Source organism: Lutjanus erythropterus, chromosome 18 (assembly GCF_056507025.1).
Source record: "Lutjanus erythropterus isolate fLutEry1 chromosome 18, fLutEry1.hap2, whole genome shotgun sequence".
Taxonomy (NCBI): domain Eukaryota; kingdom Metazoa; phylum Chordata; class Actinopteri; order Lutjaniformes; family Lutjanidae; genus Lutjanus; species Lutjanus erythropterus.
This window is the reverse complement of record NC_139334.1, coordinates 30,458,021-30,484,520: the sequence shown is the minus strand read 5'-3', so window position 1 is coordinate 30,484,520 and position 26,500 is coordinate 30,458,021. Positions and strand designations below refer to the sequence as shown.

At 39.6% G+C, this 26,500-nt stretch overlaps 1 protein-coding gene across 1 annotated transcript in view; it reads right to left on the bottom strand.

The window, feature by feature from the left end:
* The window catches only part of sptbn5 (spectrin, beta, non-erythrocytic 5), a 59,881-nt gene extending 33,892 nt beyond the window's left edge, over positions 1 to 25,989 (bottom strand). Inside the window, exons 1-27 of the mRNA XM_084742186.1 lie at positions 25,865 to 25,989; positions 23,917 to 24,039; positions 19,303 to 19,470; positions 17,443 to 17,559; positions 16,985 to 17,142; positions 16,676 to 16,904; positions 13,740 to 13,826; positions 13,551 to 13,658; positions 12,997 to 13,081; positions 11,485 to 11,618; positions 10,958 to 11,178; positions 10,600 to 10,738; positions 10,003 to 10,137; positions 9,008 to 9,096; positions 8,752 to 8,905; positions 7,431 to 7,634; positions 6,033 to 6,239; positions 5,588 to 5,759; positions 4,772 to 4,917; positions 4,413 to 4,625; positions 4,112 to 4,264; positions 2,786 to 2,916; positions 2,395 to 2,646; positions 1,895 to 1,970; positions 1,161 to 1,372; positions 696 to 945; positions 438 to 577 (exon numbers count right to left, since the gene is read on the bottom strand). Of these exons, the coding sequence (XP_084598312.1) occupies positions 438 to 577; positions 696 to 945; positions 1,161 to 1,372; positions 1,895 to 1,970; positions 2,395 to 2,646; positions 2,786 to 2,916; positions 4,112 to 4,264; positions 4,413 to 4,625; positions 4,772 to 4,917; positions 5,588 to 5,759; positions 6,033 to 6,239; positions 7,431 to 7,634; positions 8,752 to 8,905; positions 9,008 to 9,096; positions 10,003 to 10,137; positions 10,600 to 10,738; positions 10,958 to 11,178; positions 11,485 to 11,618; positions 12,997 to 13,081; positions 13,551 to 13,658; positions 13,740 to 13,826; positions 16,676 to 16,904; positions 16,985 to 17,142; positions 17,443 to 17,559; positions 19,303 to 19,470; positions 23,917 to 24,030 (4,094 nt within the window). The 5' untranslated portion in view covers positions 24,031 to 24,039; positions 25,865 to 25,989. The remainder of the gene's footprint in view (positions 1 to 437; positions 578 to 695; positions 946 to 1,160; positions 1,373 to 1,894; positions 1,971 to 2,394; positions 2,647 to 2,785; positions 2,917 to 4,111; positions 4,265 to 4,412; positions 4,626 to 4,771; positions 4,918 to 5,587; positions 5,760 to 6,032; positions 6,240 to 7,430; positions 7,635 to 8,751; positions 8,906 to 9,007; positions 9,097 to 10,002; positions 10,138 to 10,599; positions 10,739 to 10,957; positions 11,179 to 11,484; positions 11,619 to 12,996; positions 13,082 to 13,550; positions 13,659 to 13,739; positions 13,827 to 16,675; positions 16,905 to 16,984; positions 17,143 to 17,442; positions 17,560 to 19,302; positions 19,471 to 23,916; positions 24,040 to 25,864) is intronic.
* Positions 25,990 to 26,500: the final 511 nt, after the last annotated feature.

Here is a 26,500-nt window from a genome sequence, read left to right as displayed (position 1 = left end):
CCCATGCTGGTTTAACTGTCATCTTTGTCCTCTTTCCACCAACTAGTATTTCTGGTGCAAACTGTGATGCTTAATCGACTGGATGACTAAGTGCACACATCCCTGACACTCAGGAGTTAAAGAGCCAGATATTTTCCTCAGGAGTCGGAAGAGACAAAAACAGACCCAAAAGAAAGTGAATATTGGACTGAAATTCAACGCAAACACGACTCCACACGAATGATCATGTTGCTCTGTAACTGCTGGATGTGCCAACTGTTCGCTAACAAGTTAGTATCAACTTCAAAGGTTGCTGGGGTCATTATTTGTTTCCACTGTCACTGAGTTGCCCCAAAAAAAGTTACTTGAGGTTAAAACATACTTTTACTGACACTTAATGTTACTGATCAGTTGTTGAACTCAGGGACTGATTCTCCACGTCTGTTATGTTCTCTTACTGTTTTGCAGCATAGTGCCGTTGGTTGATGAGCTCCTGGCAGCGTTCAGTAAAAAGATGAACTTGTTGGTCCAAAGCTTTCAGGAGACCTTCCAGCTCCTCCTGTCGTCCCAGCAGACTGTGGACACTGTCCACCGAGTCCTGCACCAACAAACAGACACATCAACATATAGCTTGATTATACTGTTTGAAACATAACCTCAAACATCATGGTCAAATGTGACCATGAAAACCAATCAAAGTGACGCATCCTCCTCACCCCGACATCTTTGACCCTCAGTCGGGCTTCGTGTCCAGACAGCGCCGCCTCGATCCGATCTCCTTCCTGGTTCAGCCTCTGGAGCTCCACCTCCTCCTCCAGACGCTCCTTCCTACTGGTCCACATCTTGACAAGCTTAGACCAATCAGCACTGAGATTGTCCAGGGTTTCCTGGATGTCGACGCCCCCTATTTGCCCACTGGATGAGCCCTTCTGAAGAGATTTACCCAACTTCTCCATCTCCTTCAACCTGGAAACAAAAACACGGTGAACTTTTATTCAATAAATAAATATGTAAAACTGAGCTTCCCTGTTTGACTAAAATCTAATTGGATTTAATTTTTGTTTTCCTTCTTACAAGTTAAATGAACACAAATGCATTTTTCTGATACTGCAGAGAACAAATAAGCCAACAGTTAGGACCAAACTAACTTATATACCTATACTTTTAACTCAGTCTTTTACCTGCTCTTTTGTGCCTCCATCTCCAGCAGGAGCTCCTGGTGTTGCTCCAGCAGGGCGACAGCTGAGGCCACATCTGTCGGAGTCTCCTCCTGCAGGAGGCGGTCCTGCACCGAGCCGGCCCAGAGCTGCAGCTCTTTGGCCTGCTGCTGGAAGCTCTGCAGCCTGCGGGCCTCCTCCAGGAGCCGCTGTCTGTTGGCCGCCTGATGCTTCAACTGGTCACCAACAGAACAGGAGAACAGTAAGAAGGAGAACGTCCGTCTGACAGGTTGTCAGAGTTTAGGTTCTTCAGCTCATCATTAAAGCAGACGTTTCTTTATTGATGCACTGAATCACAGAAAATGTTTTCACACACACCAATTTTCAGCTATTACTCCAAATATGACAGTATTTTGACTTTGATACAGGTCATGTAAACAGACTGTTCCATTTTGATATTCCAAAAAATTCCTAAAAGTAGCATTTTCCTCTATGGGATATGTTAATATTATTCAGGTTTTATGGGAAAGCTTGTCTATTCATCTTGAAAGTAAAAGGTGATGAGTAGAGATGATACAGAAACACTGTATTAAACAGGTCCCAGGTCTAAATTATTAAAGGCTGTAGTATCATTAAGCTACAACATTATCAGCTCTGCTGTTGGTATTAGACGTTTCTCTACGATACACTTTCACTACCAAGAGAGTGTTGAATGTGTGAGGGTCACTTGAGTCTGTGATGATGAACTGAACTCAAACCTGACTCAGCAGAGCCTCCAGACCCCGAACCTCCTCCGATATGGCTGCACTCTCTGCTGGACTGCAGTCCTGCTTCCTGAACAAAAAAACAAAAACAAAAAAAACATCATGGACCAGAAGACACATTGTTTGAAGACTTCCTGACACATTTTTGGTGCCAAACAGAGCTGTGAAAATGTTCTGTTATCATGTTTACAGTTTGCTTTGTGATGGGCCACTTTTACATCCTCAATACTTCATAAAGTCTTTAAAAAATGTGGCAGCAAGAATCTCTTGGGTGAAACCTCCACAAGAAAATCCAGAAGTTAATAAAACAAATAAGATGTAATAATTTGGAAGTTATTTCATTGGGTTCTGAAGAGAATTCTTAAGTTTTCTAAATTATTGAAATGAAAAGGTCAGATCAAACTTCCATTCAACTTTTACATAATCTCAACCCTTTTCAGGCCATTTTCTCCTGAATCATAATGAGTTTTCTATATTGTAAATGTGATGCGTACATCTTGGCGACACTCTTCAGGTAGGCGATCTTGCTCTCCAGGGCCTGGATGTCTCTGACGGCCTGAGCCTGGTTCTTCTCCTCAGCCAGCAGGGTGAAGGAGCTGCAGCCCACGTCCACAGTGTCCAGGCGGGACAGCTGACCGTGCAGCTGAGCTTTGGCCTCCTCGCAGCTCTGCAGGAAGGACTGAACGTCCGCCGTGCTCAGCAGCTCGTGTCCTTTCTCATCCTTCAGCTGCTGGATCCGATCCCACCTGCACGAACAGGAAGTCCAGGTCAGAACAGAGCGGTAGACTCTGGTTGTGTTCGGAAACTAAGACACCTTTACACCGGGCCTGATTGATTTTAATGTTAATCTGGACCAAGACGTTCTGTTTCATGTTCATTTTGTACCTGTTGGAAACGCTCCTCTGTCTGGCCTGGATCTCCCTCTGTTTACTGTGTCGGCTCTTCACCAACTCCTCTGCCATTTTGATAATGTCATCCAACTGGCCACGCCCACTCGCCAGCTCTGTCAGGAAGTTCTAAAATAGGAAGTCAACGTCAACACAGGTCGAATCTCAAAATGATCATACTTTACTTTGGAAACAATCGATCTGAGCTGATGTGAGAGTTCTCCCCAAAAATAAAAAATACACTTTTTCCCTCTAATCTTTTATGCTGTTTATCCATCTAGATAGTTCAGGTGTGAGCTGCAGAGTTTTCAAATAGAGATGTCTGTATTCTCTAAAATATAATGAAACTAGATGGCAAACAGTTTGTGGTGCTCAAAGTACAAAAAAATACATTTTTAAAAACTCAACAGCAGTGTCTCTTTCCAGAAATTGTGACCTGGTTACTCCAGATAATCCACAGATCTTCTTGTGAGCAGTTTCATGCAAAAACTACTTTCTTTCTACCACACTACACCCACCAACTGTATCACCACGCAGCTGGAAGTGTGTATCTACTCATGGGTGAGAGGCTGGTGCTTGTGATAATTGAGGATGTAAACATTAATGGCGTCCTCCTTGGCTGAGCTGGAGATCTAGATCAGCCATTCCCAAACTCAAGAACGCCACAGCCCAAATTGAAATCTGGAAATCTTTTGCTGCCCACCCAAAATTTCAGTCAAAACTCTGATCAACACATGTACACAATCGTACCAGTGACGAGATATAAGATCTGTTTTGGTGTTGATGTGACAGGTCACCATATTTGGTGTTACATTTTTTTAAATTAATAATTAATATTCTATGGTAATTTAAAACATAAAAACTAAGTTGAATTTTTTTTTATTTATTTATTTTTCATGACCTCTCAAGGCCCACCTGCAGGGTCTCCCCACACTTTGGGAATCACTGATCTAGATGATAAAAAACACAACAGGTAAGAGGAAAAATGTGTACTTTTGATTCTGGGGTAAAATGTCCCTTTACCATATGAATACTGAATACTTATACTGAATAATTTCAACAAATTTGAAGACACTCTCATCATAACCTGATTATTACATTAAAAAGTGACCAACAGAATATCAGCAAAGGCAGAAGCTAATATAAATAATAATTCAATAGTGTGTTGCTGGATTGACAAATGTGTTCACAGTATACAGCATGCAGACATTCAAAGTTTTTAATGAAAGACGTGAGGACAAGACAAAAATGAAGGAAACAACAAGACAAACACATATGATTTAAATGCTGTAAGTTACAGTATCGAGCTGAGTGAAGTCCTCACCTCATATTTGGCCTGGACGACTCCCAGGTTGTCTGCATCGGTGCTGAAGGTGTTCAGGATGTTCTCCTTGTCCTCCATCCATGACTCAAACTCCTGACAGCTGTTGTAGAATCGATGCAGACGCAGCGTCTCCTCCAGACTCCTCGTCTTCGACTGCAAATAAACAAAAAACCTCCACCAAATAAACTTCTCTCCCAAGACCGAATCTTAATCATCTGACTTCCCTCAGGCTTTAATTTAATCTTCACACAAATTCCAGTGTTTTCAAACTACATTTCCCATGCTGCCCTGCCCCTGTCACCTTGACCAGGTTGTTCAGTGAGTTGTAGTCCTGGTCCAGGCCGGCCTGTGCGTTCTCCACGGTGTCTCTCTGGTACTGTGGGTCTGGCAGCCATGTTGTCTGGATCTCAGCCGTGCCGCGACGCATTGAACGACTGCGCCTTGGACGACTCAACTTCCTGCTAGGGCTTTCTGGCACGCCATTGGTGGAAGAGGGCGGAGTGGGAGGAGGAGCCTGAACAGAGCGAAGAAGCAGCAGCACATCAGTTTTTAAATTAGGTTCTGACTGACAATGATTTGACTTATTATTGATCTAAAATGACAGGTGAGATTAATTTAAAAGTTACTGATTATTGATATAATTGAAATGTTATTGATTACTGATTGTGCGGTGGCTGGCATCAGGGTCAGGTAGGTTTTGGGGATGAGCTGCTGGTTTCCTCGGCTGTCTCTTGCCAGAATTCGTTCTCCATCTGGCTCAGTGCTGACGATGGTCACAATCTCATTATGATCCCACGGAAACTGACCTGAAAATCAGTTTAACTCAAATCAAATTTAACATTTCAAAGATTTTACTTTTAATTTATTTATTTTAACATTCCCTCCACCTGAATTTAATTTCCCTGCAGGTCTTTTAACAGGTGAAGTGTCGTTTTCATGCATACTTGCCATGAAATTTGGAGGTAATCTGCAGGTAAATTCAGAGAAATTTCAAATATGTTGCTTTGTAATTACCACCAACTACATGTAAATGAAACTTGCATATTAACCATGAAATCTGGGAGTAATCTGCAGGTAATTTCAAAGAAATTTCAAAAACATTACTTCATAATTACCACCTATTTACCATGGAATTATGGGAAGTGAAAACTGAAGCATTACCACTTGTTTTTATCTGCTAGCTTAACATGCTTGATGTTGTTAAAGAGCAGTGACAGTGAGTTGCTGAGACAGACAGGTCTCAAACAAGTCCCACTGTCCCCATTTGTCTGTCAGAAAAATACCATTTTGTGACAGAGCATTCAGAAGACACGTGGACTGTGAAAAATGAGTTCAATTTTGACTTCAGTCACTTTGGGGAGAAAGAAACGGTCATAATCTGTGCTTATGTTCACTTCTCTCACTGCTGTGAACAGACTCAGCAGATTCAGGACTCTAATGAGCACCGTCTCCTTTGTGAACCATCTCTGTAGGTACCTCTGCTGTATCTGAAGCGGACTTTGGCCCTGTTGTCTTCGCTCTGAGAGGCGGAGCTGCCAGAGCCCCTCCCACCCTTTGCGCTCTGTGGTGGTGATGTCACTGCTCCTGGTCCCTCCTCTTCTCCAGAGGAGTCGCTGTATTGGATCATCTTACTCTGCTGAGGCTCCGCCTACATAATGAAAGTGAATTATTAGAAATGTAAACCATCAAGTGACAATTTAAAACATGTTTAGTTGAAACTACAAAAAGGAAGGAGCCCCCTGTGGACAAAAACAGTCAAACTAAACAACAAATATCACGTCTTAAATAACAGATCAAAATAAAATCTCCTCCTGCTTCTTTCTGACCGGCTAACAAACTGTTTTATAACCTGTTAAAAACTGAACAGATGTTTATCTTGGAGCTCACAGACGCAGAGAGTCTGATTTGAGTCTGTACTCACAGTCAGAGCTGTGAGCTGCGCCGCGTTCCTCGCCTGCTCCGACAGTCTCTTTATCTCCGAGGCATAAGCTGCCATCTCCTTCTCCAACCGCAGGTGGCGCTGCAGCAACGCCGCTGTGCTCGACTCATCCTTCCCATGATCCTCGCTGGTCAGCAGTGGTTTCCTGTCACCCAGCCAGGAGTTGGCCTCTGCCACATCTGCAAAGTACTGAACAGAAGGAAGGCAGTTAGCTCTGCTGTTTAAACTGTCCAGTCCCAATAAACCACAACCACACACAGTAACTGTGACTGTGGTTTATAAACAAGATGTCTGTTTGGATCGTGAAAAAAACACCTACTTGTGACATCATCAGTGTGTGAAAAGCTGGTAGCAAATTAACTTTTGTGAAAACAGAAAAGACAAAGCAGAAATCGCTAGAGCCACAGAAGAAACTGTTCTTCTAAAACAACCTCAGTGTTCTAGCTTTTTTTTAATTTGAAATTGATGCATCTGTGAGGCCTGAAAAACACAGGGATGTTTCTGTTTTCTTGCCCAGGAGGACATTCTAATTGATAGCTTAGCTACAATGCACTTTTCATGCAAACAAAATGTAACACAAAGTGCAGGACACGATAAAACAATAACAATACAGAAGATGAAAATAAAGAAATATGCTAAAAACTGTAAAATGATATACCAACTAGTAAAACAGACTAAAATTCATAAATAAATAGTTAACAAATAAATAAATAAATAGGTTAAGTACAATAAGGTATCACACTGGAGAATTTCATTGTTATTGTGTATCAGAAAAGTCAATAAAATCAAAGGTAATATTTTGTATTCTGCTGTGTGTTCAAGTTATATTCTTGTCTTGTCCCTAAATCAACATTAAATAAACCATCACCAGCCCAGAGAAACAGATGAAACACTCTTCCATGTGACCTCTAGGGGTCCTCAGAATTTACACAACCCTGATAAAAGGCTACTCATGAATCCTTGTGCAATCATGTGAGGTAGCTAACCTACGACATAACTGTGCAGCACCTGTCCATCACGGTGAACTAGTTAATCGTGTATTATTGAGACAAATTGGCCAATCAGCTGAAATACCTTCAGTCTGAGGAAACACTGGTGAGAGTGCAGAGGTGAGACTAACATACCTGACATTAGCCAGGCTACTGACTGACAGGGAAGCATAAAAGGGCGAAGACCTGAAAAAATTCAGTGCAATATACGTAGCTGGGGCTCCCTGGTCCACCTGTCTAACAGCGCAGGGCTCCATCACCTGAAAAACGTTGAAGACCCCAGTCCGATGTATCAGCTTACCAAAACCTAGCTATTTTCCTCTTCTGTTTGGTTTCTCTGTCTCAGCTTGTTCATCTTTCTTCACCTGTCTCATGTTTTTTCCTCGTTTACCTGTTTGATGGCGGCGGCGGCCTGCAGTCTGTTGCGGCGCCCCGTTGCCTCCTCGGTCAGGTGACTCCACTGCTTTTTCAGGGTACGGATCCACTTCTGGATGGCTCGCTGGTTGACCTGACTCTGTTTGGACAGCAGATCCTGACCTCGACCCAGAACCCCCTGATACAGAGACTCCTGGGCCTGAAGCTCCGCCTCCAGAACCTGACAGAACGTGATCACATTCATTTATTAAATCAACTGACCCCAGTACAGTTATACAGATGTTTTATTTGATCTGTATCTGTGAAATAATCATGTTCAATTATTCTCTCCTATTTATTTATTGATAAATTGATCTATTTATTATTATTGATGCAAAAATAAAACACTGAACAGTAACTTTAGGGACAATAATAATAAAAACAGAGATAAATACACAAGGATAAACAAAGAAGAAACAGGGTGTAAACTGTAATAACATGATATATAACTACTGTTATTAGAATTATCATCATACAATAACTATGAAAAGTGAAAAGACGAATAGAAAGACAGCAGATTTTTTAGGTGTCAGAAGAGTTTAAAGTTTAGAGAAATCTCTTCTTGTAATTAGGAATTCAGGAAATAAAATCTTAGTCCTTTTCAACTTGATATTTAGAAATGTATTTATTTTCAAGTTATATTTGTATTTATTTTATATACTGCCACATGTTCAGTGTGAGTAAGGTTCAGTAATGTATGTCTACAATCTGCTAAATGTATTAAATTAATAAATATATTTAAATTTAAAATCATTAATTTCTGTAGTGCATATATTTATGTAAAAATCTTCTAAAAAAATTAAAATAAACTTCTCTCAACAAACCATCATAGTATTGTTTATTTCAGTATCCTTTAAAAATGTTTCCTTGTAACTTTATTGGTTTTATGCTGTTATTCTTTCTTTTGTTATTTTTTTAATGTAATATGTAAAACATTTTAAATTGACTTACTACATGAAAAGTGCTGGGAAAATAAACTTGCATAACTTATTTTTTTATTCAGGTTTATTTTTGTTTTAGTTGATATCTTTTTCTTCATTTGTTCACACCTCAGAGAAAATTCAAACTACATGAGAATTGTTGCCTGAATTTTCTTTAGGTTTTTGTTAAAGTTCTCAAATGCACCACTTAATAATTAATCTGTACCACAGAAAAGTTGACTGTTTGCAATAAAACTTTCACTCTTTACTGAAGGGATGAATTAAAATAAAAATGTATTTTAAAAGACTTCATGTATCATAAATGTTTCCCCTGATGCCGATGATGAAGGTGTGTATTTATCTCCTTGTGTTTCCCACCTTGTGTTTGTGTTGGCTCAGCTGGATGTGGTTCAGGTCTCGTCCAAGTCCAGCCGTCTGCAGCCTCAACCAGCGTTCATAAAGCCAAGCCTCCAACTCCTCACAGTCATAGAAGAACTCAAACAGCCTCAACTGAGCCTCCAGCTGCTTCCTCCTGACAAGAGGAAACAAAATAATAAGAATATTCACATGCGTTGTTCAGTAAATTATCAATTTATCAATCAGCATTTATTAACGTTAAAAAAAAGAAGAGAACCTGTTGCTGCTGAGGGTCACCAGAGATTTGTACTGAGTGTCAAGAGCTCTCACTCTGCTCTGAATCTGCTGACCGTCTCGAACTTTCACCTGAGAAGAAGACAGAGACAGATGAGTGGACAACTCAACCAGGAAGAAGTTTTCAGAACTTTTACTTCACTAAAAGTGTCAAAATCCCAGAGTAGAAACACATGGAAAAGGCCTGAATTAAAAATTTTACTTAAAGGTGTATTATGTTGAATTCCTGTTGAATTCATACTCCAAACACATAGGGGGCAGCACATCACCAGAGTAACTGCTGTTAGCTGGTTAGCTCAGCTGGTTGTGAAATAGAATACATGGACATCTTTAACATAACGTCAGCACTGTTATTTCTTCATATTCTGTTGATCATTTTTGTCAACTTTTATAAAAAATTATATATATTTCACCTTTAAAGGTCCGGTGTTTAATATTGACAGGGATTTATGGCAGAAATGGAATATAATATTCAACATCAAAAATTCAAGTACGATTCCATTGGTGTATAGTCACCCAAAAAATAACAATCACTGTGTTCTTGTTATCTTAGAACCAGTCGTTTTTATCTACAGAGGAAGTGTGTGTTTCTATAGCAGCCCAAACCCAAACACTGCTGCTAGATACGACTTTTCACATTTTGCAAAAGTTTTGCGATCACTGTACGTTCTTCAACACACTTGGAAGAAGAGGGTAAAGCAATGTGTTTGCAAGCTCACTACTAAATGCCACTAAATCCTATACACTGGTCTTTAAGTAAAAGTACAAAAGTAAAAGTACTCAACATGCAGAATAGCCCATTTCAGGACAATAAATAATATAATTTCCCTCTGAAATATAGCAGACTAGAAGTATAAAGCAGCCTAAAATGACCATACTGTAGTAAAGCACAAGTGAAGTCGTATATTAGAGCAGTACTTGAGTAAATGTACTGTCAGACAGTATGATTACAGTCATGGATGATAATCAGTATTGTACCTTCAGTGCGGTGCTGCTGATGGCAGTGATGGTTTCACCATGAGTGGAGATCTGAGCCTCCAGGAGATCCTGTTTCTGAAGGAGAGACTCCACCTCAGCCAGCTGTTTGCCCAGTTCAGAGGAACTGGCCTGAGACTGGAGACAGAGAGGGAGGGATGGAGGACAGAGGGAGGGACAAAAAAAATCAAACAAGCTGCTGGGATGGTTCCATGGGAAATCATAAAGTCTGAAAAAAAAAGGGTTCACTAATCCAAAACTAGCTTTTTACAGACCAGCTCTTTTATTATCAAAACTCTGTCATCACTAACTTCTTTTGTCATAGTTTTCTATAAATTATAGTAAATCTCTTATTTTACTTTCTTTCTTTTTTATGCTCCTTTTTTAGAATAAAGTTCAAACTTTTCATTACCTGAAATTTTATTCCTATCATCACAGAACTTTGGAAATATGTGACAAATTGTTTCTTTTTACGTGCTGTTATTTTTGTGATGCTTGAAAGCCGTCAGAATGAAAAAGCTTCCGAGTAGCTGTTCTACTTTCTGTTCAGTTTCCTCTCGGTATAAACGTGTTGTTAAATGAGTTTCAGTGTGAACTCACCTGCAGTTCTTTCAGCTCCTGGGAGATGAGCTCGATGTCTCGGAGCACGCTGAGATTTTCAACTACATTTCCCAGCAGCCCCCTCTGGTCTTGGAGCTGCTGCAGCAGGTCCTTCCATCGATGGCTGATGTTCTCCTCTCTTTCAAACACAAACACACACAGATGTATATATTATACATATATGAAGTTTATATATACACACACACACACACACACACACACGCACACACACACACACACACACACACATCATTCCTACTGTCATGTAAATGCAGAACAGTTGTATTTTCACAAACTCTGCTCAAACACATAAATTGAGATGATGAAATGTTCTTGCTTTAGAGAGATCAGATGTCACCTCTTAATGATCTGCTCCTTGCTGTGATAGTTTCCTCTCTCGATGGTCTTGGCCATGTCTCTCAGGGCGGTGAATCGTGGCCCTCTGGCCAGAGCGTCGGTGGCCAGAGCCTCCAGACGTCGACCAGCTGCTTGAGCCTCCTCCAGAGTAGAGAGACCCCGGAGGTCCTGTCTCCGGATCAGACGCAGCGTGTCCTCCAGGTACCCCTCCCTCAGCGCTGCCTGAGGAACAGAAACAAACTGACTGCTGGTCGAATCTGGGATACACACAGATCCAGATCGTTGTTTATCTGTTTGGTCTTCAGAGGTGTGAAGAGCAACACGAGGTGATTCCACTATTTTCTACTTTACATTCACTTTCACTTTACAGAGAAAATGCTTCATTTCTATGATACTCATGTTCAAGTTCATCCAAAGTCACAAATATAAAAAGAGAAATAAGAAAGAGTTAGTTTTTGGGAAGTCTGGAGTGATATAAGGATTTCTTTGATTTCAAACAGGACTGTCTTTATGGACAGATGTTGTTACCTTCCTCTCAAACTTCTGGGCGAGCTGCTCCAGGTTCTCCAGGCGCAGCAGCGCCTCCTGCAGGGCTCGCTCTCGCTCATGTTCAGCTCTCTCCAGCAGGACCCAGCTCTTCTCGATGTCGCTCAGAGTTTTACCTTCAAACAAACAAAACACAATGACAGAAAATCTAGAAAGTGTGCTATTATCAAAGGTTACAATAACATTGGTGTATTTTTTTACAGCTGTACTAAAGGCCTTTTTTTGGTTATATTAACATTTAAAGCTTCTATTTTTTAATAAAGCTCTGAATGTCAGTTATCATCACTGAAAGGGATAATGTACAGTGACCAGGTCATTATTGCGAAATAAACCCCAACAGGATGATGCAGGATCCTGATGCAAAGTGCAGGAGTCTTGAATCATCCTGAAGACACAAAACATTAATTCTAAAATGATTTTATGGATTTAAAAATCATCCTATTGTTCCTCCAGAGTCCATGATTAGTACTACATCTATAGCAACGGCCTGCTCTTCATAGCAACGGTCTGCTATGTAAGGGATAATGTATTGTGAGCAGGTCGTTCTTGTGAAATAAATCCCGACAGGATGATGCAGGTCTTGAATCATTATACAGCATCCCACTTATTACATGGTTACTTACCAAAATAAAAAAAATATTTGGCACACATTTGTGTGACACAAAACATCAATTTTAAACTGATTTTATGGCTTTATTTTGTAATGGTGACCTTCTTATATGTTTATGTACCAAAAAATATCAATAATGTGACACAAAACATTAAATTTTAAAATTATTTCATTGATTTAACAATGATTTTATTGTTCATCCCGTGTCTATGATCAGAACTATGTCCAAAGCAACAGTTTGCTATAAAGAAATAACAGACCTTAGACTGCTGTAACTGACCAATCAGAATTGAGTATTTAATAAGGCCATGTAATAATGGAATATAATTCTACAAATAGTATAAATACAGTACCAATAGTATAATAATAACAATATTAGCGCAGACTAATTTTTATCTGCAACCGTGCAACAATAGCAGGTTTAAACAGAATGAATAGAGATGCACTAAAACAAAGCTGCACAGCATGTATTAAATATTGATTTAGAATTTGAAGGTCAACTTTATTAATGACGTTTCAAATGATTCGGGAGAGATTCATGTTTTTTTCTTCAGACCACAAAATAACAATTTCTTGACATCATCATACAGCAAGCTTGTGTCCTGTAATCGAAATTTGATCAGTCCAAAAGCACAAAAAAACGTTGTGTATAATTGATTATAGTAGAATAGTTGCATGTTAAACTGATAAAATAACAATAAAATCAAACTGTGTCTGTTTGTGTTGATGTATTGTTCATCTGTGAGTGTGTATCTGTTAGTGTGTGTGTGTGTGTGTGTGTGTGTGTGTGTGTGTGTGTGTGTGTGTGTGTGTGTGCGTGTGTGTGTGTGTGTGTGTGCGTGTGTGTGTGTGTGTGTGTGCGTGTGTGTGTGTGTGTTACATACCCTCTGGAGGATTGTAAGCCCATTGGTTGTTGGCTGCCAGCTGAGTCTTCAGACTGAACAGATGAGCTTCAATTGCCCCACGCTCCTGAGGACAGAAAATTAAATAAAACACACAGTCAGACAAAAATAAAACTGAATATGTTCTCCGGGAAAACAATTTACATGATCGCCAAAAAAAATTCATCTGAATCTGATTTTTAAGAGAAGCTGAAAAGTCTTTTTTAATTTTTAATTTTTTAGCCACCATCCACCATCGATGTATCGATTCAATGAGCCAATGACACTGATGCAGAGCACAGAGGCCACATCATCTTCATTACACATTTATTTTGAAATTCTCATGGCACTTCCGTGTCATCGTTTCACATCATTCCCAAACATTCAGGGGGAGAATGTCAAGCAGCCAAGAAAAAGACAGGAAGCAAGACTGTGGAAATATTTTGGACCGGACTGGTAACTCTAAACAAGAGGCCCAAACGTGTCATAGAGTGACTGATTTGACCTGCAGGATGAGAAATCAATCCGATTGTTTGACCGTTCTGATGCTGTCTCACCTGGTACTTGGGAGGTTTCTCCACAGTCCTGTAGGTCTTGAACGCTGTCATCAGCTTCTGCATCTCCCTCACAGAGTTTGGGAATCGTCTGTCGTTCAGCTGCACCACCTTCAGTTAATCAGAAAATAATCAATCAACAGGTTCAGACAAACTCTGTTTGTTGTCAACACTTTTGTTGTTTTTTGTTACCTTGGTTTTGATCCAGTGAAGCAGATCTGAGACCAGTCGCTCGTACTGGACTTTCATGTCATCCAGTTCCATCAGCATCCCGACGATCTGAGGACAACATTTGGGATTCAGAGAGGAGAATTATAATTATTCTGCTCTCTCAATATTGTGATTCATTCTGTATCAGTCTCATGCGTCTTATGTGAATCTAGAGTTCCCTTCTAGACACGATCCTACAGCCGGGCAATATATCGATACTATGTCCATGTCATGATATGACACACATAACACACCTTTTGGTGGGATCTGATGGTAGATTCTCTCCTGTATCGCCTCTTCATCCACTGACCACTGAGACTTCCTCCCACTGACATACTGCTAACTGACAGATGCTTCAAGATAACTCAACCACACCTGATGTACACCTGAATAGTTCTAATTTAACCATGTCTCACTTGTTGCATACAGTAAAACTCAAAAAGGTCTCTCTGAGAACCTCTAACGTACATGGAACTCATCTACACACCTGTTGAATACAGTAAAACTGCTGAAAATGCTTGTACATACCTTGACTACACCTGTCATATTTAACCGAAGCCTAAAATGTTTTTGTTGAAACCTCTAACACACCTGAACACACCTGGTACATACAGTACAGCTGCAACCACACCTGTGTTTACTCCAATTTCAGCATTTTAAGCCTTTTCAAACCTCTACATCCTCCCCCACGTGCGTGTACACGCCTGGAATCACCCACTCACATAGGTGTGACACACCTGAATCTGAATCTGCATCATCATGTGACCCCAGGTAGATCACTGGATCTGAACATACCTGGTTTACCTGGTACATAAGCATAAACAGCAAACATTGCGTGAGCTCCAACCATAAACTATATAAGAGAACTAGACGTAACCTCTGAGAAGTGAAGCCAATGACGAACTGCTTTACACCTGCATTCGTCTTAATGGCCAGCAGGGGGTGACTTCACTGGTTTAAAACAGAAGTCTCATTGTATGTAAGCATATGAGAAAATGAGGCTACTTCTCACTTGAGTTAAAATTGTTTTTGTCATCACAACATGAAGCCATAAACATTCACTAACACCTGGAAAATGGTGCTAAAATTATGTCCTGATTCTAATTTCTACATGTCTTAACACAAATAGAAATACTGATGCAAAAACAACCTCGACATAAGCAGAACAGCAAATTAAATTAAATACTGTCTCACAGTATACATCGTAATAAAAAACTTTTTACACCACAGTAAACATCATGTGTCAGATCAGAGCGCGGTCAGAGAAGTCCAAGAATGGATGATTCAAATCTGTACAAAGCTAGAAACTTGAAACCAACACTTGTTCTTCAGATCACTGAAGAAATATTTTCACAAACATTTTTGTAGCTACAATGCAGCTCTCAAAACAACGCTAACATGTGAGCTTACCAACCCGACAGAGCTAAGTGACAAAAACTGACGCAGCTTCACAACAACATAAAAAAAAAAACATCAACACCAAATGCTCCTTAAATCCACCGTGAAGTCCTCAGGAGGTCAGTTTCTGAATCAGACTGAGCTCTCAGATCATTCATCCTGTCTCGTCTCCTCTGTGTCTCTGAGCAGGTGCACACAGCAGGTAAAGGTGTGCAGCAGCCTCAGTGTGTCTGTTGGCTCTGAGTGCTTCTGCTGCTGCCTCCAGCAGCGTCTCAGCGTGTGTGTGATCTCATCTGATTAGCTTAGAGTCTGTGGCTCCGCCCACAGTCAGATACACAGAACAAAAAGGCTCCATGGTCACCTGACCGACTGTAGGGTTCATTCAGCTTTTTAAAGAATAAAATTCAGCACATTCAACGTACCAAAACCAAACATTTCCAGATTCTTGAAGCCTTTATCGTCACAATTAAATAGTTTCTATGAATGCAATTGTCACTTTGTTTATTTTATCAGCTTTTCATATTAATTTTGATTCCATGTTTTGATCAGGATTATTTAATTCTCACTCATTTTGATGCTAGGAAACAAATAAGATTACTGCATCATTTCATTTCATTTCAAATATTAAACGATTTTTTGTTTACATGAATAACTGCATTAGTGAAACACCAGATTATGTAGAAAACAACTATTTTTAAGGAGTATATGTATACACATATGAATTTAGGAATATTCCTAAACTTCCTAACCATTTTTCAAACCCTCCAACTGAAATGAAAATAACTACCAGAAATCCCAGAAATCTTAATAATTACTATCTAATTCGGCAATTAATTTGTATAATATAAATTTTATATATACACATATTTTTTTAAGCATGGGAAATTACTGATTATATTCTTTAGTTACAATTTATTGCAGAGTTCTGATTAAACCCTTCTTTTAGAGCAGATTTTTCTAGTCTTCTGCTGTTATAATTAACAGTGTAGTTGTGAACAGTGGTGTGAGTTCTGTGTGTCGTAGCTCTGTGAGTCCTGGATGTAATCCAACAGTAATCCACACTGACTGACTGATTGACTGACTGACAGGCAGGCAGGAGGTGGGAGCTGAGGGATTAGAGAAAGTCACCATGTGAGAGTGGTGAGCCAACAGATGGACACTCACAACAGGCTGTGGATGTTTAAACCTGCATGTTACCTGCATGCAAAGAAACGGTGTGTGTTTTAGTCAGAGACAGCTGCTGCAGTTCCTACAGCGGCCTGCAGAGGGAGGAAGAGCCAACAGTTTGGACCACTTGTCTCCGTAGGTCTGATATCTTACTCTGACAGAGCCATTTCTACTCTACACTCTGGGCACAGTCTCTTGGTCCAAAGAGGAAAATCATCTAATATTTCACAAAATTTTGTGTATCAGAACCCATTAATCATCTGACAAACCCTCAGACTCATCTCCTGACCCTCTGGAGGGGCCCAAGCCTGAGGTTGGGAAGCATGGCAACACCCCCAAGTGTTGGTTCTGACCTTGGCGAGTCTCTTCTGGATGGTCTGTCCATGCTTCATCTTGGAGAAGTAGTGGTAGTACAGAGACACGTAGGTCATGATGGACTTCTCGTCCGGATGAGGGACCACCATATCCTCCACATCCAGCAGCTGCATGATCCCGAACTCACGCTCCGCCAGGGAGAAAGCGTGCTCCAGGTTACGGCGGGGATCATCGCCATGGAGACGACGGTAGTCAAAAAGGTCAGACCTGGGATGGAGAGAGCAGATGAAAGTGTGAGGAGGAGATAAGTGTGTGAGTTCATGTGTGTGCGTGGGCGTGTGTGTTACCGGTGTGCATGGATGAGGGCGTTGAAGGCGAGTCCGTCCCTCCAGCTGGAAGAGAAGTCCTGCACGTCAACACCATTGTAACCCGCCGTCTTCCTCTGACACCAGATCAGGAGAGCTTCCTTTGCCGAACGATGAGCCACACTGGCTCCACCACCCGCCTGACAAGGGGAGGAGAGACAATTAAAATAAAAACAACAGAAGAAGAGGAAAGAGAAAATGAAAGGAAAAAAATGAAGAGGGAAGAAGAAAAAAACATGAAAAAAATGAGAAGGAAGGAATAGAGGAAAAGAGGGGAATGGAGAAGAAAGGAAAAGAGGAGACAGGAGGAGGAAAGGGAGGAGAAAAGAAAAGAAAAAAAAAATTAAACCTGTTATGTATTTCCGTCTTGTTTATTCCTAGGAGAGGATTTTAAAATTAAAATGAAGAAAATAAATCCAAACAATCTGTGTGTTCATTACCTCATCCAGGTTGATTGGCCCGATCTGGAACCTGAGGATGATGATCCACAGAAGACCCAGGATCAGCGTTCGGTCCCCATCCACCACATTCTCTGGACCGATCAGATCCACCCGAATCTGACAGGAAACACAGCGATTGGTTTGTTTTGAGTATCAGACTGTGTGGATGGGGGACGAGATGAACTTAGAGGATCAGACTTACAGATCATAACTTGCATCTGGATTCATCAGAGCATTAAAACTAAGACTGTTCTTTGGTACAAGTTTGTGTCACAAGAGAAAAATCTGAATAGTTTGTTCAGAAAGAAATATCTGCTCAATTACTTTACATTAGTTTTTAGTCAAAATAACAGCTGTAATGCATGAACATCAACACAAGATGGAGCTCAATACAAAGTACTGAATAAACATGAATGACCAAAAGACTTCAGCTGCTAATTCTCAGCAGTCTGAGGTGTGCTCACACAATAAAAAAGACAAATATACTCAAAATATATCAGTATGGAGACCAAAAAAATGTCATATGATGGGATGAGTTCATCTCATTGGTTTTATTTCATCTCATCAGGAAACAATATAGGACTATAGACTACTGAATCATAAGAATATAACGACAATACTATTAATTTTATCTATTTGGTGAGCCATATAAATTCTCCTGTGACCGACCCAGTGTTTGGGAATGGCTGCACTGTTTCAAGCTGCAGCTATGGAAACAGATGCACACTTAATCACAATATTATCGAAATTATATCCAGAAACTTTTTTTTTTTGAGAAAGGATAAATGTGTGAGAAAACAGTATTATAATTAAGTACTGTAGAGATGCAGAGACGTCCTGGCTTAAAATATTTATTCTCCAGATGAAAGGAAACATGTTTGTTTGGTTTAGACTCAAACAAATGTCACATCATCACGATTTTAATGGTTGGTCTTCTTTACCATATCGTCCAGCCCTAGTTTAGGATATAAATGCAGCGGGTTGTGGCAGTGGTTCATGCTAAATACTGGTCGCTATACAAATAAACTTCAAAATAAAAGTAATGAAGTGCAGCAGGTGGTGAAGAGGCAGCAGTAAAATTAATTTATTTTTTCCACAGCTTGTAAATGGTTTTCACTTGAATTCAGCCTCAATATTCTATGTGAAATATGTATTAATCTGTATTTATCATCACTCGAGTCACATCTTAAAAACCTAACTTAGTCACAATTTTTCTATTTGAGAAATATCTCTAGAAATAGATATTGTATTACTTTAATTGGGTTCAAAGAGTCATCATTCATTCTCATTCTTTTATAACTTTTATTACTCTGGATTATTGTGATGCTGTGTTCACTTGCCTTTGCCAAAATCTGATTACACATCTTCATGGTGTCCAAAGTGCAGACACAAGACTTACAACCAAATCACAACAGCGTAATCATACCTTCCTCATTTTAGCTTCCCTTCGCTTGCTGCTCGAAAATTACTGTAACAATTTTATCTGGCCTTACTTAACCTGTTGAACTTTGAGTAAAGAATTCACTAAATCGTCTCTCAAGAGTCACTTTTACCATCTAGCTTTTTCTTACAGCAATTATTTTATCTGTTCGTTTATGCATATTTTTATCCATTATTTTATCTTTAGTTTTAGATGTTTTGTTATTTTGATTTGTTTGTTGTGGTATTTTGTTCTCATGCTGAGCAAAGCTGTCAGTTCAAGTAGGCAAAGGCAGTATGTTAAATTAAATTGGAGCAGAAACCACAACCAGGCGAGTCAAAACTAGTACCATCATTTACATGGACCACAGGCCAATAGGCGGACAGGGAAAATACTTAACTGGATTTTAGGACTCTGACTGACATGGACAGGTGAGTTACCTTGGTTTTGAGGAAGCTGATGGCGATGCTGTTGTTCTCCAGACAGTGGACTCTCAGTTTGCGGCGGCTGGGTGGAGGCAGCGTCTCTCTGGAGATGAGCTCCAGCAGACGAATCAGAACCACTCCGGTCTTCAGCTCGGTGTAAACATCAGTCAGCTCCACCTTCTCCTGCAGGAGGTGAGGACAGTTAAAGAATGACAGTTGATCTTTTACTCTGTGATGTTCACTTAAGATCCAAAACCAACAAGTTCACTGCTAAAACAACTGAAGCTAATTATTACTTAATCTGACATTATGTCATTATTGTCTCAATTAATAAAAAATATTATAATTATAATTATAATAAAATAATCCTTAAAATGTCTTATTTTGTCAACAACCCAAAGCTATTCAGTTTACTGTCGGAGAGGAGTAAAGAAACCAGAAAATATTCACTTTCAAGAAGCTGAAATTTACAAAAGTGGACTTTTTTTCTTAAAAATGATTAATCAGTTACCAAAAGAGTTGGTGATTAATTGAATAGTCTCTTAAAGGGATAGTTCACCCAAAAATGAAAATTATCTACTCACCTTCATGCTGACTGAAGGTCAGTTTTAGTTTTTTAGTCTACAAAACACTGTTGGAGGAAAACAGTGTTGCAGAATCCCCCAAACAGTGGAAATGAATGGTGACCAGTTTTCAAATGGAACAAAACAACAGAATAAAAACATAAAATGCCTCCAATACTGCTCGTCTGGTGTAATCCAGGTCTCCTAAAGCCCCAGCATGCCAAGCCAATACAAAGTGTTATTTCCACCATGTTTTTATCCTGAATCTTCACTATAGATCTTTAGCTTGGAGCCACGCTCACATGCACACTGTCTGAACTGGGTGTGTGTGCTGAGACGGTGTGCAAACGGCATGTAGGGGCTTTAGGAGACTTGGATTACACCAGATGAGCAGTATGGAGGCGCTTTATGGTTTCTTTCCAGTTGTTGTTGTTTTGTTTTGTTTTTTAACCCTCAATCGGCATGAGGGTGAATGGATAATGACTAAATTTTCATTTTTGGGTGAACTATCCCTTTAATAATCAATTAATTGATAAACTGTTGGAGTTCTAATATCATAACTCACATTTCCAAAAACAATGCACATCACAGAAGACAATATTATCGCAATTACAATACATTATGCATTAGCATCGAGCTAACTACCTGTTATATGCCATATGTAAATATCAGGAATCAAAGCATCAATTAAAAAAATAACAGATTCAAGCTAATCAATTTTTTCTGCACATATGATTATGTATACAGTGATACTACTCAGTTATAGCAATGACTCAAACTCAAGTGTTTTTAAGATGTAATAAATGTGTTTACAGCTCAGTGACTGACAGGAAGTTCACTGTGAAATCATCCTGAGAGTCCTGAAGTGTGTTACATAACGTCTCTGTCCAGTCTGCTTCAGGACATCCTGGTTATCTACAGGTCAGGTAACATCTTACCACTGAGTGCAGCTCAGTGTTAAGTGGAGAGATTCCTAGACATAGGAGGTGTGTCAGTCCTAACTTTAGACTCACAAGTGTTTGTTTTACATCTAGACCCTCTGTCTGAACCTCTCTGACTAACTGAAAGATTTAGGGATGCACAATAAATAAGCTATTGGGGCTATAAGTTATCAGCTGATAACAGGGAATTTAAACTATTATTTATTATTCCAAGAATAAAACCATTGCTGAAAAAGACTGACTATATTCATCTCTGCTTTGACACACGATGTTTGATCTATAAGATGTCAGAAAATGGTGAAAAATGTTGATCAGTGTTTCTCAAAACCCAAGATGACGTCCTCAAATATCTTATATTGCCCGCAATTAAAAGATATTAATTGTACTGTCACAAAAGAGTAAAATAAACAGAAAATATTCACATTACAGGAGCTTGACTTTTTTCTTGAAAAAAAAAAATCAGAACGAATAATCGATTATCGAAATAGTTGGTGATCATTGAAGCTCTAGTTGCAGTACTAGTGAGCTGTTTTCAAGAGGACTATTTCTTCAATAGAAAGTACTTCAGTTTCAATGAAACCTGTTGAGTAGATTAAATTAACCAAAACTATATAAAGTAGTTAAAATGAGCTCAAACTTAAACATCTACAGCAGTAAAATTGAACAAACGCATGAATGCAAAACATCGGATATATACTACTTCCATACTTTTACTGAACTAAAATTTTGAATGAAGGACTTTTACTTGTGGTTGAGTATTTTCAGTGTGGTATTAGTACTTTTGCTTAAGTAAAGGATCTGAATACTTCCTCCATTACTGGCTAATGTCAGGTTAAGGGTAAACCACCTATGAACTCCCGTCAGTTAGCCTCAGAGAGCTGCTGAAGCTAGCTACCATTAGTTAGTCCTCTGTTAGCTTAATCCGGATAACAGCCGCATTTCTTATTTTACAGTCCGTTAAAAAATTAATTTAATCTTTAATTTCCCTCGTGTTTCACTCTGTATAGACGTAAAGACATCAGAAGAATCATGAAAATGACTCGACGCTGGGAACACTACATGGTTAGCTTAAATGTTGTAATACCCGAACATGTTGTGTTGCTTTATATCGAACTCAAACATTTCAGTCAGAAGACGTTTTACAGGCAGAGAGACGAACTCAGACTCACCGGAGAAATGATCGTGTTATTATCGGTGGGAAAGAGGTGATGTCAGGTGAGTTTATAGAGACAGAAAACATTATTTACTCCGACTGAGAGCGGTTTACTTCAATTAAAATCCACACAAACGAACAAGGTGAATTTCATGATGGCGCCAGAATTCTTCCTCATCTGAGTTTGATCCACAGCAGCGCGCTCACCGCTGCCACTGGTGGCCGGAATATGTATTACAACAATACTGATAAAGATAGCGGTGCCACAATATTAATCATTTTTAAATGTATTACTAACATTTTATTATTAATGTATTATTTCTATAATAATAACATTTATTTGATAGATTAACTTAAGTTCCCAACTAGGATACTTTGCACATTCAGATTTTGCATAAAAAAGTGTAGTCCACAAGATGTTCACATTTTAAAAAAACGTTGTAATTTTTGAACAAATGTCAGAGGTCATGACCTCAGGCTGAAAAGCTGCAGACCCTCTGCAGGACAAGCAGCAGGTAAAGTGAACGTGTGGATGGAAACAGTTACAGCGTGAAAGCTCTGCGCCTTCGCCTCCCTGCTGCCATCCTGCAGGAATCCCAGAGGAATTCTGGGAATGAGGAGCCGTGGCAGGCTTCAGCTTTCAGCCAACAGCTGGCACCAGTGTTATCAGAGAAAACACGTGAAATCAAACCCAGAACGACGAGAACCGACTGGAATCTGTTCCAGCTGCTCACAGGAGACAGAGCAGCAACACTTGTATCTATATTCTGAAACATTATTCATACTGAGAGCATGAGGAGGCTGAGATCAGCTTATCATGACTGATGACTGTGTGTTTGTAGGTGTTACAGACTGCAGTTAATATCTGGTTATCAGACAGATGTCATGTGACTGATAACAGGCGCAATAACAATGACATCATCATCGCTGCAGCCACAAACACAACCTCTGACTCTGACATATGAAAGAGAATCTGTCTGATTTTTAACACACAAACTCTCTCATTTGATCTGTAAAGACCTTTGAAGCCACAAAAAAGAAAAACATGGGCATCCAACATCCTTGATCTCTGATTGGCTCCCTGTAGTTATTCTCTCACCCTCATTCTCTCGTTTAATCACACTGATCTGATGAAACTGATAACTTTTTGAAGAAAAAAAATTCTAAAGATAAAGGGTTTTTATAGAAACCTCCTATCTTATAAAAGGAGTCAGATGTTTTCCCTATTTGATGTTACAGATACAAACTCTCACTAACTTCAGGAATCCCAAATTTATCTCAGGTTTGGAAATCCTCAACACTCAGTCCAACATTGCTTATACTTTTATGTCTGTTACCTACCAACCAACACTAATTTTCTCATCTTTCTCATTTTATCATCAAGTTAGCAAACACTACCTGAAGGAGAAGTGAAAATTAGGACAGTTTAACATCCTGAAATTAGCAGATTCTGTGACGTTAGGACACCTGTGTGATAGTCTGTTCCCATCAGCAGCTAGTTCAGTTAAAGTTACGGTCCCTGTACAGGACATTCAGTCCACATGTCTGTCTGTTCATGTGTTTGTTGCTGAATCAGTCTGCAGACACATGCAGGTGTCTCCATTAGTCTTATTATTACTGTCATCACCACCATCGGTTCATGGAACATCGACTCAGCACATTTCTGTTTCTCTGCTCCAACATGACTCGGCTGTAATTAGCAAGAGAGCAGCAGAGGTGGGAAGGAACTGAAATTTTGTTACTGTACTTAAGTAGATTTCTCAGGTATCTGTTTTTATGATGATGATGATGCTGATGAAGGGCTAAATGAGACCATCTAACTAAGCTGTGAGGATACGTATCTAAAAAAAAAAAAAAAAAAGGTTTGGAGGCACTGGATTAAACTATTCAACAGCATATAGCTTTGATTTTATGAGACCAGTACTTTTTTCTTCCAGTCACATCATGTCTCCTTCATGTCCTCCTGTCTCACCCCGTTCTTGGAGAAGACGCTGTTCATCCACTTGGTGAAGGTTTTCTTCTGGACCGCCATCCTCTGCTCCTGCAGCTCTCTGACCCGCCCTGCCCCATCCTCCTCGCCCTCCATCCTGATTGGCTGGAAGCACACAGAGAACGTTTCAAAGATGGTCACAGATGATCAGATCTCAACAGCGTGATTTCAGGCCATCAGTCATTAGTGAAACTTAAATCCAGATTCTGTTTTGAGTTGGGTGGCAGTTGTTCAATCTGTAAGGACTTGGTTTGAGGTGGCTGGTTTTTAGACAGCATCCATCCTCTCCTACAAACAAGACAGACATCTCTACAGCCTCCAAAACTCTGCAAGTCACAACTAAACTATCTGGATAAACAGCAGCGCAGGCCAGAGGTGCTGTTTATGTGTATGTATTTTTGATTTTGGGGTGAACTGTCCCTTTAATTTTAGACCAGAAAAGTGGTATTTGCTAAAACTAAAGCTTCTAAGAAGGGAAACGATTTTACAACATGTATTTTGGAAAGTAAAACTTCAGAATAATAATAATTCTTATAGATACAAGTAGATGCAGCTTTAAGGAAAAAATGTTGGAGACTTTAATGTCCTTGTTACTATAATTTTGCCAAAAAAAAATCCAACAAGTAACGTCACAACCAAGCGACCAGGCTTCTGTTTGCCTTCTGTACTTTGTGTCTAAATCAGGTCTAAAATAATGTGTCAGGAATCCTGATTAGAACTTTAATCTGGCCTGAAAAGCTGAGCCCAACCTTAACCTGAGTCTCATTAGCATATTTCAGCCGCGAACCTGATTACAGCCCGACATTTTTCTTAACAAGCTTCCCTCTATGTACCAAACAGTAGGAGATGGTAGTGACAGGGACCGTACATGGAGGGAATTTGGAGGGAAAAAGATAATAATGATAATAAGAATAAGAATAAGAATAAGAATAAGAATAAGAATAAGAATAATACAACCAAATCCCGGCCTGACCCAATTGCTTCTCAATTTCTGCCATATTCTTCCCACATACCCTCCTAAATCTGACACACTGGTCCTTTAAATGTGCAGGCTGCAGGTTTTTTTCAGTTCAGTTCACAGTTCAGTGAGTCAGCAGTTAAAATGTGATTTTATTCTTCTTTCTGCTGACAGGAGCAGTCACACCTTCAGTACCCTCTGCTGTAAAAATTCCTCAGCCGTCATAATCCAAATGTTAGAGGGATATGTTGTACTTTGTTTTATTGCACTACACTTTGTCTTACCGAGTAATTTGTGTATTATTGTGTATTTCTTAGTGGAAAATCTGCCATCACAGTGAGACATTCAACTTGTTTTAATAGAAGTCAAATCAATTTTTAGTTCCATCGTCAGAGAAAGTAGACAGCTCTACAGCTGATATCTCCAAAACTCTGCAGCTCACACCTAGATGGATAAACAGCTCTACAGGTGAGATTTGAGTTTGACTGCATCAGCATCATATGTAAGTATATACTCTTGATTTGTAAACATATTTGAACTGAAGTTAAACGGCATAAACACACTCTTCAGTGTGGTATCAATCTGAATATCACAAAAAGAAAAAACTATTCCTTTAAACCTACTTTGTACTTGCTGTTTTTAATATTAATACTGAACAGCACAGTTTCAGAAGACTAAATATATATATCTATACATCTCCCTGCCCGATTACATTTGGCTATCACATGCACAGGAAACAGAGAAGTACAGTCACACACGACTAAAATAACCTGAAGATAATAAATCCTGCAGAACTACAAACATGTAAGAACAGAAAAACACTCACAGATCTATAAACAGCTCTACACACACTTAGAAAGAACAAAAGATGCATAAGAGGACAAAAACAACGGAAGAGAAGAGAAGCAGCTGGTGGCGCCTAAAGATTCAATGTGCTGCACATAAACACACTCAGACTGTTGTTCTTCTCACCTTTTCCTCTTTATTTCTGCAGCTGTAGAATCTCAGACAGAGTGAGATGTCCAAAGATCCAAAATCGTGATCCACTGATCCAACATACAGACTGAGAGATCCGATGGTCTGCACCAAACTATACCATATGATCTGTGTGTGTGTGTGTGTGTGTGTGTGTGTGTGTGTGTGTGTGTGTGAACTTTGACCCCTCCACCTGCTGTCAGGTGAGTGGAGCTGCTCATGCTGTAAATCCAATGGCTTCAAAGTTCACACACACACACACACACACACACACACACACACACAGACAGACAGACCTCACAGGTCCCTGAAACAACCAGAATCAGCATGTCTAACGTCACTGTCCAATTAGTGGAAATGTTTACTTCATGTGCTGCAAGGAAAATCAGCTCTCTAAAAACTAGAGTTCAAACTGTGTCCAAAAATGTTAATCTACAATTTTAATTAATTTGAATTTTTATCAGGACAACTGACCCTTTGCTAAGCCCCTCCTCGCAAATTGCAAGGGTCCAATCACAGATAAGCAACTGCAACTAGGCACTGCAGACTTGTGAAGTTTTGCAAGTCACAAGCGAATGTAATGTAACAGTCATACCACACATGCATTTACTGTGATTAGTCATGTGGGAGGAG